Source organism: Cygnus atratus, chromosome 3 (assembly GCF_013377495.2).
Source record: "Cygnus atratus isolate AKBS03 ecotype Queensland, Australia chromosome 3, CAtr_DNAZoo_HiC_assembly, whole genome shotgun sequence".
In the NCBI taxonomy this organism is placed as follows: domain Eukaryota; kingdom Metazoa; phylum Chordata; class Aves; order Anseriformes; family Anatidae; genus Cygnus; species Cygnus atratus.
In genome coordinates, this window is record NC_066364.1 from 31468202 (window position 1) to 31487266 (window position 19065).

Genomic DNA, 19065 nt, shown 5'->3' on the forward strand with positions numbered 1-19065 from the left:
CCACAAGAGAGAAGGGAAAGAGAAATTCATGAAGGGGGAGGAATAGGGAAAAGGAGGACGGAGGAGAGAGGGAATTCCCAGCTGAAATAAAACTGAACAGTATTGTGAGTTCACTGAGTCCTGTTGGTGATTGTAGGGAAGAGTGAGTTACTCATTACATTTCCGGAACTGCTGTCCTGTGCCTTCTCAGAGATCCTGTGTGGTAATGGTCTGTGGTAAAACTGATAATATTTTGAGAAAGTAGAAGGAAACCACAGTAGCGCTATTTCTAGATCAAGTTATCTTTCTTCTGGTTTTAGTCTCTTCACCAAGTATGATGCGGCAGTTTGTCATTCCTACAGGAAAGTTCAGTGTGACACGTGACATTAAAGGGAAGCTGCATGAGAAGAATGCTTCATTATTTTGATTTTCTGATTGTTTCATCTGCTAAAAAGCATGTTTTGCATCTTCATATAGAGGGCTTATCCCAGGATTCCTCTTCCCTTTTTTAGTTATTTTCAAGGTATACCTGTTCTGTTTATTTTTTCACAGTAGTGTGCACCGTTTGGGAAGACTTTCTTACTGACACAGCTGGAGTTAGCTCACTGTTAGATGACAGGAGCAAATAATGTCCAACTTCACCCATTTGCTTAGACATCCTCAAATTATCCCTCTGTAGTGGGTTTTGACTCACTGGTTGCTGTTGCATATCCTACAAGTTTCTGCGTACTCATGTATTTTATAGACCTTGTTCAGCTAGAGGAAACTTCTAACATGTTTAAATGTCATCTCAATTCTTAAACAAATGTTAATATTTTGAGATTTGACATGGTTAATTTTGTCTGATTTGGTGATTTAAAAAAAAAAAAGGCATTGTGTGACTGTGTCTGTTACACAGAGTGCGTGTGAGCACCCTCGACATCGGAGGCTTCTGTACCCACCAGCACACACTGATATTTTCTCTTTCCTGTGGTCAGAAGGCAGTGATGGATGTATCCACCCAGTTCCTTCTCACTGTTCATATCTGACAATTGAAGTCTCTTCTGGTTTGCTGCATATTTTCTCATAAAACTTTTGATTTGTAAATATTTTTTCAGCTTCATTTATTGCCTGACACTTGATCAAAAAAGAAATTGCAATTTTTATTTTAGCTTCCTTTTCAAGATTTACAGTTGTGTTTTGGCTTCACGAAGCAGAAGTCTCCATCTATCAACGTTTGCTTTTCTTAAGAGAAAGTTATGTCTATCAGCAAATCCTGCAGCTGTTTCCTGGTAGCTGCGTGAGAGGTCTTTCAGAAAGATGTGCTTATGTGCAAGTCCTTGAAGGGATAACCCAGAAAGCACAGGAAAGTACTCTTGAGAAAACCTCTATTGAAGTAGCCACTGCGTTCCTAACTCATTTTGGCTGTCCCACTGTGAAGGAAGTGGGCTTTGTCTAGCTAGCCATGCTCTCCTGAATGGTGCTAGTTTCTCTAAAATCTTCTGTGTACTGAAGGAAATCTTCTCTGTACAAGTGGTACTCAATAGCCGAGTCAAGTTAGAAATCAGCCTCCAGACCTGTAACGATGCCATAAGGCAAAAAGGACTGGGAAGTGCCTTGTCTTAGGAAAGCCTGCTCTTTTACGTCCAAAATCTTGCTATAGGCAAAATGGAGCACACCTTATACACAGAGGTAAGTAGTATCTGTTCTGGAAGGGGATCCTCAGGGCAGTGGTCACAGCACCGAGCCTGCCAGAGTTCAAGAAGCATTTGGACAGCGCACTCAGACACATGGTCTGATTTTTGGGTGGTCCTTTGGGGACCAAGGAGTTGGACTCGATGATCCTTGTGTGTCCCTTCCAACTCAGGATATTCTATGATTCTGAGGTGTTAGGCTCTCCTTCCAGCAGCTGTCAGAGTCCTGAGGTTGGTGGTTTCTCTCTTCCTTCAGCAGAACAGAGACAAAAGGCTTACAGTCAGACATCAGCATTTGGGGCTTCACTGGCAGAAGAATGGTGTTCTTGGTGGGATTTTCTACCCCCTTGGCCTTGGGTCTGCCTGGATTTATTTTCTCGTATTTTTGGTCTGCCCACATGATCTTTCTTTTCATCGTTATGCAGTTACTCAGTTTTTCTGTTCTCTGTTGTCCCTAACACCATTTTTATCTCCTGACTTATGAGACTGTGCTTCTGCAGTGACCATTAATTGGCTGTTGGGGACCTCAGGCATATGACAGCTGTGTTTGCACTCTTCCATGCTGTGTTTTATTCTGGTGATACACCTTTCAATCCACACGGAACATCTATATGTTATTACTAGAAACTACAGAGAAACTAAACTAACTTCAGACCTGACTTGTTCCTTGACTGCTAGACAGTTGTTGTCCCACCTGAAACAAACTAAAATCACCTCAGGCCAAGACAAGTCATAAGAAATGCTGAGATTCTGTACTGGCCAGTCAAAGCAAAGCTTCGTGCTTTCAAAGTCATATTTAGCGTGCTACATTTTTGTACTGAGATAATAAGAGGCTCTCCATGTACCATCAGAACCCTGAGCCATACTGTATTGTCAACTTAATGAACCAACATGTTTGGTACTATCAGAGTTAATACCTGTTACCGTACCCATACACCCACCAGCAAGTGCATTGGTTTGCTTTGAACAAAATCTTTGTTCTTAGATCAATGTGGCTAGGAAGAGTGAACTGGAATCTTCATTGAAACCAACAGCAATTTATTTCTTAAAAAAGAAAGGGATGAAGAATCGCAGAATACTTTTTGGTTTAACGGACCACTGAAGGCCATCTAGGCCAGCTACCCACTCATATGAGTGGCACCTTAAAAGTTAGATCAGGTTTTGATCTACTTTAAAAAAGATCCAACTTCGAAATTGCTCAGTTATAGCCATTCAAGTTTTGAATATCTGTAAGGATGGAAGGCTTTCCAGGTCATGATATAACTAGGAAATGAACGACATGCTTTTGCAGCATAGTTTCAGAAACCATCTTCCTCATGTATGGTCCTATATATATTTCTGATCGCCTATATTGGACTTTGGCCTCAATGTATTTTTCAACTTTTCATCCTCTTTTAAGTAACTTTGGCTCACCCCTGACCCCCACCCCAAAAAAGGAAATTTTTCATGCTCTGCATACGTGAAAACATCTGTTCTCTAGTCAGACTCTGGACTCTGTCTAGCCCAGTCAGCAGTGTCTCATGGTGACCAGAGATAAATGTTTAGGGAAAGAGTATAAACAAAGGACGTACAATAGGGTATATATACCCTATTATTCATGTACCTCTTGGCACTTTAGATAGAGTTCCTGAGCTTGATATTGTTTCAGCAATTTCTTTTGTTTCTTTTTGATTATGGCTTTTGATGGATATCTTTTTCTTCCATAATTTTTTATACTTGGACATGATCTTTCATGCATTAACACAGAAAAACAAGGTTTTACTGTGTGTAATTTCCCAGTATGATCTGAATTTGGAAACCTGGGGCATAAAGCAAATATAAATACTACATTATAATTCTGTTCGTTTAGTGTGTTGTGTTAGTGATACCTTGTATTCAAAAGACAGTAATATTGCCACCTGCTGTTCAGAAATGCATTGTTTTTTCAGAGCATCCCAGTTGTACGTATCTGAAACAATGAGTAGCATGAGTTACGTTTTTGTCTTGCATTTTTCAAAGCCTTTCTTCTTACACTTGATTTGAGAAAATTCCTGAACCTTTCTCTCTTAGAAAAACCTATTAAAGGCTTATTGCATGTTCACCTAAACACCTGGGTTTGAACCCAGTACATTACAGTAACTTTTGTTGTTTTTCAAGATCTTTACAAATTAAGAAATGTTTAATCTTTGAAATATGTTCACATAGCTAATTGCAAGCATGTTTTTTTTGTTTTTTTTTTTTTTCTTCTCAAATGGGTCTTTCATGTTTCTGAAGTTTTGGTTCAGGTATGCCCATATTCTTGAGGATGATAGGATTGACTGATGGATCACTTTGTTTTCCGGTTTAAAAATTGTGGTGCAGACCATCTGCAGGATGAACTTACTCAATTTCTGTGGGCATTTTCTTGTTCCTAAAGAAATAATAATAATAACCTACAGTTTGGGTTTTCTTGTATGGTCTTCATGATGTACTAAGAGAATAGTTTTAAATCTTAGTATTCAAGAGATTAAGCAACTCAGCATTTTAGTTTTCAAGCACACCCCTGTTGAGCTTTTAATGTGACTGTGACAACACAGAGGATACATATTTTTTGATTCAAAGTTAGGTAAACAGCAGGCTCTGGCAAAGAATTTCTGATACTGCAGCAATTTTGAAAATCTAATAGTAAAAGTGACCAGAAAAAATATGCATATATTGTTAAACTGTGTTTTGGTAACAAACAAGTAGCCTATTCCATCACCCAGAAATGTACAGTTGTGTCAGAGTTTAGGAGTGGCTCTGCAATTCTGTGGCCTAATGTTTGATTTTTTTCATTTAGCTTTACGTTGGAATTTTCAGAGCTAATAGTTCTTGCATGGGAAGAAATTGAATAGTCAAGTAATTTGTTAGCAGTGTATTTTATGTAGATATTGGTAGCTTTGTTGCAGCTATTTTTGTCAAAGAATGCAGTGATACAAAGCATATTAGAAGGGTGATATTACGGATATAATGTGGCAGTTAGGTAATTCAGCTATGATAGTTCTAGCATAGATTTCCCATATATTTTTGGATGGTGGCTTGTTCTCTCCAAGTCATGAAATTACTTCTGTAAAACAGGAAGACAACTTTTTCCTTTTAATTTTGTCTGTCTTGCCTGTACCATATCCTCCTTAACTCGGTGCCTAAGTTAGTGTGGTCCTTACCTCAGCAGGGATCTGTAAGCATGACTGCATAATAACTAGAAATGCTTTATTTTGTAGTGTCCTTGCTAAAGAAATGCTTTGTACAGATTTGGAGGTGTGACTGCAGGCAACTCAGATTAAGTAATAATTATAGCCACATTAAGTTAAAGAGCCCTATCAATCTTCCCTCTAGCTTGATTAACCAGGCAAACAACTAAATGTAATATTCTCCTGGTAGACAGATAACTTCATTTGCCTAGCTCAAGCTGATTATCACTTTTTTTGGTCAAACTGTTAAGCAGATTTGAGATGTTGCTTCTACTTTAAAATATTCAGATTTGGTTCAGTAATGGTTTTCCCCCTTATAGGAGTACACTTTTGGAATCCTTCTCCAGCAGGTTGATTCAGTAACTCTCATGCATTTATGATACTGAATGTCATCACATGTTGAAGTTGTGACTTATTCAGTCCTGTACATCTCAAAATATTTTCTGAATAGTTGGTGCTAAGGGAAATAGACCCAGCAATAATCTTGATTTTGGGTGGGAGGTGTTGGTCAAAGGATAGTTTGTTTTCACAGTTTTTCAAAAACAATGTTTAAAATAACTTTGAAGGAGCTCAGAACATTTTCCTAATGAATTTGTGTGGCTTGGGATGTATGGAAGAGCTGTGTTTCTATTATTTCCTAAAATACAGGCTTTTGAATGGAAACTATCATTTTTTTTCCTATGCTCCTTCAGCATTTTATGATACCAGTTTTATTTCTTGCTGTCTAAAAGAAAAAAATAAGAAGCTTGCCATCAAATTCTGTTTTTCTTTTTAAACAGCTTTATTGGACATTCACTGGGTAATTTAATAATCCGTTCAGTGCTCACAAGACCTCGATTTAAATATTACCTCAACAAACTTCACACCTTCCTGTCTCTGTCTGGACCACATCTTGGTACCCTCTACAACAGCAGTGCTCTTGTTAATACAGGTATAATATTATTATTGGTAGTATAAGTTTAGGGAAGGTTTTGTCCTTGAAACTCATTTAGCAGTTATATGTAGTGTGCAGGGTTATAAAAGTAAAGTATCAATAGAAGGATGTGCAGAAGATGGTTGACATATGAGTTTTCCAGGATGTTTGATTCAGGCTTTTTTGTTACACCTTAAAGAAACTCTAGCTTTAATGTATTGAATTCAATTTATTATAGACTGAATTTTAATATACTTAATCTGCAGAGCAAGTAGGTAAGATGCAGTAAAACAATTCTGAACCATTAGTACTGTATTTCCTCTCTCAAAAATATCTTGCAACCTTTTCTTATATTAACAAAAGAGGAAAGGCTGGATGCCCATGAGTTATCCAGTATGTTCCTGCAGATGTGTGTCTTGTCAATGTCTGTTTTTCTGAAGACTAAATATAGCTCTAGGAGAATTTGTAGAAAATGCTTTTCAAATAAATTCTGGAAAATATTTTCAAGTAGCATACAAATTTAAAATAAATTAAGGATGAAAATTTGTTTGAGTTTACCACCTGCCTTGGAGGGTGCAGAAGCAAACGGAGTAACCCTTATTTTCAGTAAATACAAATATGCTCATTAAACTGTTAAGTGTACACGCTAAATCATGAAGAAAATTACTTCATTTGGTGCCAGCTTATTTATTGATTGTCCAATTGCTTCATACAAAACAAAAAAAAAAAGAGGAAAAACCTTTAACTCATATAGGATGGGCTTAAAAAAAGTTAACAGGAATTGATGGCTAATGGCAGTTATGATGGTACTTTATGGAAGCAGACTCTAAGATTTTAGAAAATACCAAGAAAGACCTTCAGTAAATTGTTATTTAAAAAAAAAGAAAAAAAAAACTATTTCCCTGAGGGTTGAATCAGCACATAAAGAAATTCTTGAGGCTATAAGGACTTGGTTGTGTGCTTTTCTTCTGCTTTGCAAGGGATGTAAGTTTTTTCTGAAAAAACAGCCAGTTGACTTGCTCATTGACCAGTAAAGAGGGTACAAAATCATAGAATAAGTATTAGTATGCTTTTCCTCCCAGAAAATTCTGCTTCTTTTGTTATATTCTTCTTCCTGGTTATATATGATGATTTCAGTGCTGCTTTAAAGCTTATTTCTCAGATTTCTAAAAATATGCTTGTTGTTTAGTGATATATATTTCAACATCAAAATGTTCTAATATTCTATAAATTATTGAAATAGTTTGTACGTTGCCTTATGTCTAACAGTGATATATTTTCACTTTTTGTAAGTATACTTATTTTTGTAGGAGGGCATGTACATTAGTTGAAATAATGGTCTTCATGCTTTATTATACATATTGACAAGAAAAAAAGGAATAAAAATTTAAAATGCCTAAGTGTGACAGCGCTGACATGAAAAATAGAACAGTCACACCTGAGAGGCTAAATGTATGTATGTTACATACTTTATATTAATTTTCATATTTTATTTTGGATCTATACTCATACTGTACCTTACACTGCAGGACTGTGGTTTATGCAGAAGTGGAAGAAGTCTGGCTCTTTATTGCAGCTGACGTGTCGAGACCATTCAGATCCACGACAAACATTCTTATACAAGCTTAGTAAAAAAGCAGGTAACCTTTGTTAATATTGGGTGTCTTCTAAAGACCACTGTGCGTAAATGTGAACAGGAAACCTAGAAAAAAGGTTTCCAGCAAGCTCTTGTTTCAGTTTTTTTAAGTTACTTTGGTTTTAGTTCCATATTCTTCAAGTAAGTAAACAGTAAACCGTTTTTTTTTTTTTTTTCTAGAGATGGACCATTACATTTAGACTTTCCTTCCTAACTAATGAGTCTGTTTTGAGTGCAGCCAGTACACTGTATATGTCAGCTTCCTCTTCAGCCTCTGAAGCTAGTTATTGCAGTGTGATGAGTCAAGTACCTTCACACCTCATAAAGTTTATTGAGGGTTCATTTGACAGGTGTTTTGAAATGTCTGTCAGCCAAGCAATTGTGGAGCCAAAGGTGCTCATGATGTTTTGTGGAAAATTTGGGCACGTTTCTCTGTCAAAATGTTTGTAGTAGCTTGTTACATCTGAAATTTGGTTGAGAGCTTTGGGCAGCAAGAGACTGACATCCTTGTTCCTGTGATGTTTGATGTATTAAAACTTACAGGACTTGGAAGAAGCAGAACAGAGTAAGAATAGAAATGATAGATATGTCGTAAACAAATCCCTCCTGTCTAAATCATGCAGCTCTTCCTCTGTACAACTTAAATCCGTCTATCAGTATTTGCTGAATGAATAGTCACCCAGAGCTTATTCTACTCAAGTTCCTTAAGTTCTCTACCTCAGTTTTGCTTCGCTGTAAAAATCTTTTGGTAGGATTTTCTTTAAAGCAACCAGTGAAAAGTGAAAAAAGTTTTCTTACCAGTTGTTACAGTGCCTGCTATTCATGTATTGTAATTCATCCTGTGATAGGACTGAATGATAATTATCCAGTTCTGAGATAAAAAGTGAACTTGTGAAGAACACATGGTTTGTACTCAAGCACTAGGTGCTTATTGTCATTAGTTGTGGTCTGATTTTTGTTTGTTTGTTTTAAAAATAGCTGGTGCAAAATTTAGTTTGTACTGTTTTCTGGCAAATAACATTGATGAAAACCATACCTATGTTGTGTTATGCCTGATAAATATAAACTATATGCTGGAAGAGTGATTCGTCTAAGTGACCAAACTGAAGTTGTTGTTGTCATTACTTGTTATTAGTATCTTTAAGCTAAAAGGAAATACATCCACCTAAACATAGATATCTGTGATTTAGAATGTGTTCATTGGATTGTTTGTGTACAAGTACGTCTACATAAGAGTTTTGTTTGCAGAATTTCCTCAGATCTAGCATACAGTTAACTCATTTAGAAAGTGAAGTCTGGGAGCGTATACATTTTATTTTCAATTAAATTGTCAAGGCAGAATGACAGACAGGGTATTTTAACAATCCTCTTTATATCTTTCTGATGTATAAATAGGAATTGATTCTTAAATTGTAAGTGCTTTTTGAAATGATTGATTCAATAAATTATAGGAACTGACAAGCAATGATGATAGTGATGAACTAAGTATCTGCTTTTCTGTAGCATTTTATGAGGCGTGTCTGTGAGCTACTTTTGCTTCTCTGCATTTAATGGAGTGTTATACTTGTAGAATATTTTTAAAGTCCAATACAACTCATTTATTGCCCAGTTACCAAGTGTCTTTGTCAAAGCAGAAAGAATATTAAAAAGTTAACTTGTTGTTGAAGCAACCGTAGAAGGACCACTTTTATGTTATCTTCAAGAATTCTGAAAACAAAATAGTTTTGGGGGACATGTAATAAGTTACCCTATGAAAAGCAATCTTTATTTTGAAGAATAATAGGGTGCAGCAGGAAGAAATGGAGACTTAAATATGTTGCAATTTCTGATGGGATTGTTATTTTTTAAAAAAAGATATTTTCTTTCTGGACATGACCATTCAAAAGTTATTAAGTTAAAACTATTTTATTTCTTACAGTTACCATCGTTGGTACTTGCTGATAAGGTGCAAAATCTAAACTTATCTGTTCATTTAAAAAAAAAAAAAAAAAAGTAGTAGGATAATTCAATATTAAGAGAGTTCAAGTTTATAATAATTCCTGAATTTTAAGTTACTTGAAGTACTGATCACTTTATGTTGGCAGTTGAGGCCAACTTATATTGGCTTTAACTGGTGGAAAATTGAGATTTCTGCTGTTGTTTCTTCGTAATGATATTTCTAAGAATTATCTTCTTTAACAACAATCTCCTTAAAATTTGCTTGTCATGTCTTCAGCAGCCACAATCTGTCTGGTAACTTCTGGGGTCTTGGAAATGATTGTTAGCTTCATACTGCGACAAGAAATTACAGCAGGTTGCCAGCTATGATGACACGCAAGCTGTTCAATACAAAAACAATTGTAGCAGCGCAGATGAAAAAACACATGAAAATTACTGTGTTCTGTGTAAACAGAATTTCATGTTGCAGTATTAATTATTCAACAAAAAATAAGACTGGAGTTATTTGAAATTAACTTGATGAGATTTTTGGACAGAAAAATAAAAAATACGTAGTATTATTTTCTAATTGCTTAGCTTTTAGACATTAGTATGGTCTGTCTGCTTAGTGGGAAAGAAGACTTCTTGTAACTAAACACCTAATATTTGCCATAAAACTTACAAAATGGTTGTAATACAGACCTGTCCTGAAAAGGATAACCGGTAAGTAGTGAAGTATTATTTGAAACCAGTGCATGGATGCATTGCTCAGCACAGCACCATGTTGTGATTCAGCGACAAGTTCGGGAATTTACACAGCTTCTGATTTCTGCTTCCATTTAACCTACCACTAATCTTCCACTTACTCTGAGAATTGGGCATGCTCAAATTCTACAAGCGATACTGTACCTTCATTTTTTTTTCTAACAAAAAATGGAAGAATTAGCTAGTATATGAAATTCTAAGTGTTTATTGGCATATCACCAAAAAAATCAGAAGTTTTGTTTTTTTTTTTCTTTTAACAGATTGAGGAAGGATATGGGTTTGATGAGGGTTTTCAAATACATTATTTTTTCAATTGGAACACATTGTAGTTTTTGCCTGAGGAAGTGGAAAGGCAGTAGCTCAGGTAAAACTGAAGATGCTCGGCTGGTTTTGACGTTCTGATTGTCTAAGAACAGTGTTAGGGATGCGTAACATTTGGCTTTAGTTTGGTTTCAGACAAATCTTTTGTGTGTGAATACCTTGTTTAGAACTCCAGCACATTGTTCAGTACGGGTATTAAAAGCAGAGTCCAGTTCCATCAGCTGGTCTTTGCTGACAGAAACTTGAGCTTCTCAGTCAGCTCAGACATCAGAAATGAAGACCCTGGAGGTAGATCCCAAGTTGATACAAATTTTTATAGGTCATTTGGAATTAAGGACTTCCCAAATAGAGTGACTCCAGAACTTCAGACAGAACTAGTTCTCTTATAAAGAACGTGTATGTGAGAAGCGTGCCCTGCTGAGACTTGCTTCCAGAGGGAAAACCTCAAAATACTGTTTGCTCGCGGGAAGGAGTGCTTCCTGCAACGAACTTTGGAGCTGTGAGTTTTTTTTCCTCAGCTTTATTTATGTATTCTTTTAAGTCCTGTTAGTCAGTCGTAGACTATGCCTGCATCAGCACTTTGCACTGGGGAGCAAATCTTTTCATCATCCCTGTTTGCTTCAGAGCGCAGTGAGTGAGCGTCAACAGCCAATGCATGTTCCAGCCACGGGACCAGACAGAGCTGGTCCAAAGTAAACTCTCCTGAAATGGGCATTATGATGGATGAGGGATTCCTCATACCAACAGGATTGCTCTACGGTTCTGTTCCTTTTATCCCACAGAGCTCACAAATGTGAGTGCATAGCTGTGGTCTCTTTCAGAGTATTTTTGTACTTACGTAGGTGGGCTTAGATTCATGTGTCTTAGCACTTCCACAGGTCTTGATTAGCAGAATTCTGATCTGTTTATTACATTATCTCCCCCCTTTAAAAACACATGTTTTCCTAGTCTCTGAAAGGAGGAAAGGAAAGTTGTTTGGGTTTCAGTGTATGTCCACGTTAACAACAGAAAAGCCATGAATAAGCATGGCTGACGTTTTCTGCTTTGAGATGTCTATTATGGAGAGTGAATTTTTAGGCCATGGTTCCAGCTTTGTGTGTGATGTACTAACCTCACAAAATAGTGCAGAAGACTGCCTGCAGGAGAGAGAGCTGCCTTTCACTGCGAGTTTCTGACGTCTATTTTCAGACTGCGTTTTTGGCAAAGCTTCAGATCCCTTTTTCCAGACAGGTTTGTGAATTGATAGAATTGTGGGAAATGTTTACAGTCCAGTACCCTGACAAAATGGAGAAGTTTCATTCAAATCAAAGCAGCCAGATATGAGGCGAGCTACTGATCTAACATCAAAGCTGGCCCTGTTTTGAAAAAGTAGGTAGGATCAGATGATCTCTAAAGGTCTCTTAAAACCTAAATTATTCTATTCTAGGATTCTGTGATTAGTATATTCCTAAACAAAATGGGAGCTTATTACCAAAATCAGATTGCTGTATTTTTTTTGAAGCTTATCCTAAGTGATTTTGATTTCCTTATGCTCAAGAACTCTGTGGTATCCACAGTGTATATTGTCCATTGCAAATAATTCAAGCCTCGTTTTGAGTTAAAGGGGGGTAGATGGAATTTTGTTATCCCTTTTGTCATGAAGTGTCAGAGGAAATCACGAGCCCATTCTACCAGTGGCATCGTTTTCCATTCACTACTTGCACGTTGACTTCAGCTAGAGGGCAGACTTAGCGTTAGATTTACAGGCTCCCTGATTCTGGTGCTGGAATTTATATAAGAAAACTATTTCTCTCTGACTGTAGACAGTTTTGGATTGCCAGGTCTCTATACCTACTGCTCCAGACAGATTTTTCCACCTGACAAATTATTTGGGAAAAAAAAAGCCATGAATTTTTAGATATTCATTAATAATGACTAATGCCATTATCATTCACTGATGCACTGACATGAATGGAAAGATGGTTAAATGATAGAAAATGCACTCTGTGTATGCTTAAATTAACTTTGACTGAAAATGAAGTTCCATTAGGTGATGAGAATCATCATAAAAATTTGGAAAGCCTAGAAGAGGTTTGTTACTGCAGAAAAGAACATTCTGTTGTATGGGGCAAAACTTATTATTTCAACAGTGATCTTTCACTTGGATTGTTTATTTTTCTGCAGGCCATCTCAAACCCTGTTGAAAAATTTAGTCAGTGCTTTCTAGTTAATGAAAACATCAGTGTTTTTATAGTACTCTGCAAAAATGTGATCTGTTTTGCAGATGAGGTGATGTAATGAGTTCAAATATATTTTGTTCTGATAGAATTCAGTTTTAATCTTCTAGTATTTTGCCTAACTACAGCAATCTAAAAATGTTGGCCTAATGAGATTTTTGGGGTTAGGTTCCCAATTCAGTAGCTGAAAATTTTGCTGAACAAGTGAGATTGGTTCAATGATTACTTAGAATAATTTTATGTTTGGGCTGTGTTTTTGTTTTGTTTTGTTTTGTTTTTAATACTTCTGGTGTGTGTGATAGATCTTGTATTATGTCTGGTGAGTTGTTTTTTATTATTATTTTTGTTTCTTTCCAGAGGGAAAATTAAGATAAGGATCATAGGAATTAACAGAGCTTTATTCTTGTTCTCAATCTATTCTAAAATTTCCAATTTAAAGGCAGGATATATTTGAAGTCTAGGAAGTAAGTGAAAGAACAACAAGGAAAGATGACTGGTGTCCAGTTTTCACATCTACATAAAAGAAAGATAGTGATAAATTTCTTATTTGTCCACAAGTATGCTTAAGTTTAGCACTGCACACTTCCATATTAGAGATCATTCCAAGCCCATGCCCTGAGTAGTCTCACAGACTGTCTGGAGAGCAGAAAAGATGCTGTTGAACACCGTGCAGTTTTTTCTCATTGACAAATGGTTTGAGTTGTCTCATGTTGTAGACATCCAAGGGGTTGTTGCCAGGCTCTGTATGTTTTATATATACTATTTGACTCCTTTCATTCTTGGAGTGCACATCTGTATTCAACCATGTCAGAAAAAACAACTCCAAAGCATAAGACTTGGACATTTTTCTTCAAAATAAGCACAAAGACACATCCAAAAAAACCATCACCACCAACAAAAATAAAACATAAAGAATGGTTAAAGAATAAAATTCATGCTTATGAAATATCCTGTATGCCTTTTTTGTTCCTACTGAAGAATTCCCTCAAACACTTCAGGAAAGATTCCTTATATTTGTCATACCTGAAGTAAAGGGAAGTCCATTATATTATTTTTAGGAGATATTATAAGTTATTATTTTTATTTTTATATAGACCATAAAAAATGAGTCACTGTGACCAAAAGGGGGATGCTTAATTTATTAAATTGTGATGTCCTAAGCTATTTTTGTTTTAATTCTGGTTTTGTTTTATGTGAGGCTGAAAAGAGACTATTAACTGTTGATTGATGTAGACTGCTATTCCTCTAAAGATTCCACAGGACTTTTCTTCCTTCCTCAGGTTGATTCTAGGCAACCCACTTCTTTGTACCTTTTATATGAATTAATGCATATTTCTCTAGGGAAAGCTCATATCAAAAATACTTAATTCGAGATAGGTAGATTCCTGAGGAATTTATAAAACGATTACAGATTAGCCTGCAGAGAATTCCTGTCTTTGATTCATTCCAAATGCATTGTTTTCAACTTAGTACTAGGTTTTTGAACTGGTATCTGCATCTTTGTGTAAGATTGCTGCGGTCATTTTTCATCAGATGTCAAATAAAAGATTCCAGTGATTTAGCTGATCTGCTGAAACAGTATTGTTTTTGCAGTGGTCACAGGCAGAACAAATACACAAAAAACCACAAACCAAACAAAACTAAAAAACCCTCTCAAAACCACAACAGCCAAAACAAACAAACAGAAAAACAGGATTTCATATTTGAAGAGCACAGGATTTAGTTTGGATGGATTTTCTTTATGTTTCTATAGATATGCAGAGTTTTTATTTATCAATTTATTTGAAATCTGGGCAGGTCCAGTTACTTTCTCATATATCGAGGTTGTTCAACATTGGTTTTGTAACTGACTTGGTTTGGACACGTAGCCTTCATCATACAGAGTCTATAAAATACTGGAAACTTAGGAAACAATCGGGTAAAAGGGAAGGATTTTTTGTTGGATGGGCTGCACTCCTGGGCTGTACTGCATAGATATTTATGCTGGGCATTAATCCTGGCCCGGCTACGCTGTTGACTGGGGCATCAGTGGAGAAGACAAGGCACCATTCAACTCTAGGCTTCGTTAAGCAATGCAGAGCCTTTACTCCCTTCTGTCAGCCAGAAATTGAGCGCTCGATTCCTACATCTCCTCCAGTCTAAGAAGCCAGAGAAAGTTTTAAACCGTACTGATTTTGGTTAAATAGGAAACATCACACTTGAGTCACGTCTGTATGTGTGTATTAAAATATGTACAGAGAAAAAGGCCAGTACTCAAAATTTAATTATTCTGTAGCTCTGTCTTTTGTAACTAATTCTTTCTGCCTTTTCATGCAAGGTCTTATAATAAATCAGTGCCAAACTTCAGCTGTAAAATGTTTAATTAGTCTGTAGTAATTGTCAAGTGATTCATTATAATATATACTTTCTTCTCTTTTCTTGTAGGTCTTCATTACTTCAAAAACATTGTATTAGTAGGATCTCTGCAAGATCGTTATGTTCCTTATCACTCCGCTCGCATTGAGATGTGTAAAACAGCTTTAAAGGATAAACAATCAGGTAATAAATGGAAAAAGACCACTCAGATGAAAGCTTATAGGTTTCAGATTCATCCCATTTAATTTTGAGTGCTTCAGGCACCTCAGCTACGTCTTTAGACACCCTGGGCTTACTCTGTAGTAGTGGAGAAAATCTACATAAGAACGGAATTGCTTTCTTAATATGTCTTGCAAAAGATGAGACTAAATACATTTCTAGCTTATAAACTTCATTGAAAGTTAGGTGGGACAAACACAGCCCCTGATGGGTTACTCCACGAATAGGGAGGACAGATAGCTTTCATTTTTTGAAGATGTCCAGTTGTAGCTTCTAGCATGTGGGCTTTATTTAGTTGAGGCTTAATACTAGCAGTGAATGAAAATGCAATTTTACAATTTTGAGAGATCGTGGAATCACAGAATGGTTTGGGCTGGAAGTGACCTTAAAGACCATTTAATTCCAGCCCCCTGCCATGGGCAGGGACACCTCCCACCAGACCAGGTTGCCCAAAGTCCCATCCAGCCTGGCCTTGAACACCTCGAGGGATGGGGATGGCAACCTGTGCCAGTGCCTCACCACCCTCCAAGTAAAGAATTTCATCCTTATCTAAACCTACCCTCTTTTAGTTTAAAGCCATTACCCCTTGTCCTATCACGACCCCTTGCCCAGACAAAGAGTCCCTCCGCAACTTTCCTGTAGGCCCCTTTTAGGTACTGGAAGGCCTCTATAAGGTCTGCCTGGAGCCTTCTCTTCTCCAGGCTGAACAACCCCAAGTCCCTCAGCCTGTCTTCGTAGGAGAGGTGCTCCAGCCCCTTGATCATCTCTGTGGCCCTCCTCTGGACTTGTTTGAATACTTCCATACCCTTCCTGAGCTGGGGGCCTCAGATGGTTGGTTGTTGTATTTACAGTTGAGATATCCTAGCACACTCACGTTCTAATATTATATGTTGACAAGTAAATACCTTTTACGTAGCCAGTATAATACATTAATACTGATAAGCACATTCTCACTATAAATGTACCAAGAAAAAAATGCAAAGTAAATAAAATTATTTTTCCCAGGTATCTGAGGAAATTAAACTGTATTCAGTCTTAACAGACAAGCAGCGTAACACATGCTGTTAGCGCTCTGGCATGCATTCATTTTCAGGTCAAGGTCATAGAACTGTGTTTGTTCCTGGTGATTCACGCAGTGCAATTTTTATTTTCCTCTGCAGGACCAATTTATGCTGAAATGATCCAGAACCTGCTTCTGCCAGTTCTTCAAAATAAGGAATGTAATTTGGTTCGTTATAATGTAATTAACGCATTGCCCAATACGGCAGATTCGCTTATAGGGAGAGCTGCACACATTGCTGTTCTTGATTCAGAAATATTTTTAGAAAAATTCTTCCTTGTTGCTGCCCTAAAATATTTTCAGTAGAGAAAAGCATTGTAAGAGACTTGGTTATTACCTCATTAACAGATGAATCAAATAATGTGTGGTATTAAAGTATAGCTGCAGCTGTATTTTAAGAGATATTTATACTTTTTATATGGAAGATAATTTATATCATCCACACTTAGGGCTTTTTAACATCAACTTTACTTTCTAGGTAATGTGGCTGTGCAATATTTTTTTTTATTTTATTCTTTTTACTTTTCTATTACTTTTTCTTAATTTGGGGTACCTGATTATTTGGAGATTAAAGCACAGTGTGTACTTTCAGTTTGTTTATTATGGGCTCTTATACTACAGAAGTCAATGTTGCTTGGCTCATTTTGCAAGAGGGTTTAGATGCCAAAATTAATTGGATTTAAAAATTCTGATACGGTATTACACGTTCAGTCGTCGTATTTTAGCACTGCAAGAAGTTTAAACTGGAAACACAACGAGCTGCTAAAATACTGGGTATTTGAAAAATGACTACATCCCTGAGTCTCGCAAAGACCGTTAGTGAGTTGTCTGTTCAGATATCACTACATCTTAACAGTTTTCTACAAAGTCATTATCATCGTTATTAAATACGTTATGCCTGTGGGAATATATTTTCTACTGATCTCAAAAACATGTTAGTTTACATATTCGATTTTATTACTGGAACTTTAGTTTTCAGAAGCAAATGGCAACTAAGGATTTTTGAATGTTTAATGATAGCTGCCTTCAAATAATTGGGGTTTTGCAAACTGTATTAAAATTGCTCCTTACTCTGTCAGTTCTTCAGATGAACATGGACAGTTTTACATGGACTTCCTTGTATGTACATAAAATAAGTAAATGTTATAAATTTCTGCAATACTTTTATGAATTTAATCAATTTTTAAATATTGTTAAAATGTTTTATTGACTACAAAGTATTGTAAATAGAAACCAATACATCTTCAACTGGGACAATATTGTAAACTTTACCTGTTTAGTGATACAGATAAAATGTTTTTGATATACAGGAATGTTAAAGGTCTATTGACTTTCTACTGGTGCTGAATAGCATTATGTTTGGTTTCTCCTTCCTTCCCTTTTCTCTGTTTCAAACAATAATTCACTAAAGGTGGGGGGAAAAAGGGGTTACATTGTGCATTCACTAATTGTAATGAACATTTTTTTGAAAAATATAAATTTGTTGTATAATGCATGTTTATTTTTAGCTTTGTGTTATTGCATCTGGTGTTAATAAAATGAACAAATGGCTCTAATGGAAGCAATTAAAGAAACTGAAATCTTCTGCGAATTACCAAAATTCTGGGGAGGCATTTTTGCATATAATTAATAATTTTGTATTATTTGAAATGAATATAGCAATAAGAGTTTATAATGACGTGGTTTTGCATTTGATATGGTTTGTTAATACAGTCTTTGTAATCCGTTTTCTTCTCTGTGGTTTCCAAGTTTCAGCTGAGCACCTGCAACTTGGCAATGTGTCCACTTAAGAGGCTTTTATTAGAATTGGGTTAGGCAAGTGCTTATGACACAAAGATACCTTAAATACATTCCCCCTCTAACAATGTCTAGCTTTATTAATGTTCCGTATATTATGACGGTGCTACTCTGTTTTAAATATTTAAATTGTGTTCTGATATCTCGACTGTATTTTGTTTAAGAGTATTCCAGTAGCTTAATTTTTAATATCAGTTTAGGGAGGTAGATCTACAAAATATTCCGTGATTCACCATGATGAAGTTAAAATACTGTGAGCATGGAACTATTTAGACATTTCTGTCACTATTGAAAAATGTTTTTGTTGGATCTCTCTGGAAATCCAAAAGCATACGTCATGCTTTTGTGATTAGCAAAGCAGAAATATTCTGCACTGTAGCCACTTTTTTTCTTGACTTCTTTTTTAATACTTGAGCCCATTCATTTAAGCAGTCTTGAATCTGGTTTGTTTTTTAAGTGAAATGGATGGTGTAGAAAATCATATGATATTTGCACGTAAATTCTTAATGGAACAGGGCAAATGAAGAGAATTTCTTTTTCTCTCCCCTAATGTGTATTGCCCAGTGCAGTCTGTCTGTAGTCTGGGAGCCCTCTCACTACTGTAGCCTTCATGGGGGCTGTTTGACATCTTGAAGTCCCAAAGGAATGGCCACTACTTGTTTGTTGTAAGACAGCACTGAGTGGCATGATGACCCCAGTGTGTCCTTGAAGTGCATTTATTAACTGTATGGTATGCTTGCAGTTGCTGTCTGAACAACACATGCACTCATCCATGTTTTGGATAACTCTGTGCGTGTTACACAGCATACTCCCCCTACTCCTGCGTTTTTCTACTGTCTATTTACTAGATAAGAGTATGGATTCATATGCATAATTAATTCAGTGTTGTGATCCAAAGCAGCCATAAAGTGCTCCATCTCTCCCCTCTTCTGTTTTGAATCAGCTTCATCTTCCTGTGGTGATAGCAACCTCTCCTCCGTGCAGGTATTTTACAACCACTTGACAGAGGATTAGGCTGCATCAGAT

General features: G+C 36.4%; 1 protein-coding gene across 5 annotated transcripts in view; it reads left to right on the plus strand.

Moving 5' to 3' along the window:
* Positions 1-18107, plus strand: part of FAM135A (family with sequence similarity 135 member A) — an 82589-nt gene extending 64482 nt beyond the window's left edge. For 3 of the 5 annotated variants that reach the window (XM_035542918.2, XM_035542919.1, XM_050709548.1), the window contains 4 exons: positions 5620-5771; positions 7283-7393; positions 15033-15146; positions 16343-18107. In XM_035542918.2, the coding sequence (XP_035398811.1) occupies positions 5620-5771; positions 7283-7393; positions 15033-15146; positions 16343-16548 (583 nt within the window). In that variant the 3' untranslated portion in view covers positions 16549-18107. Of the gene's footprint in view, positions 1-5619; positions 5772-7122; positions 7172-7282; positions 7394-15032; positions 15147-16342 lie in introns of those variants that run through there. The other 2 variants (XR_007707962.1, XM_050709550.1) reach the window with 2 other exon arrangements.
* The last annotated feature ends 958 nt before the right edge of the window (positions 18108-19065 follow it).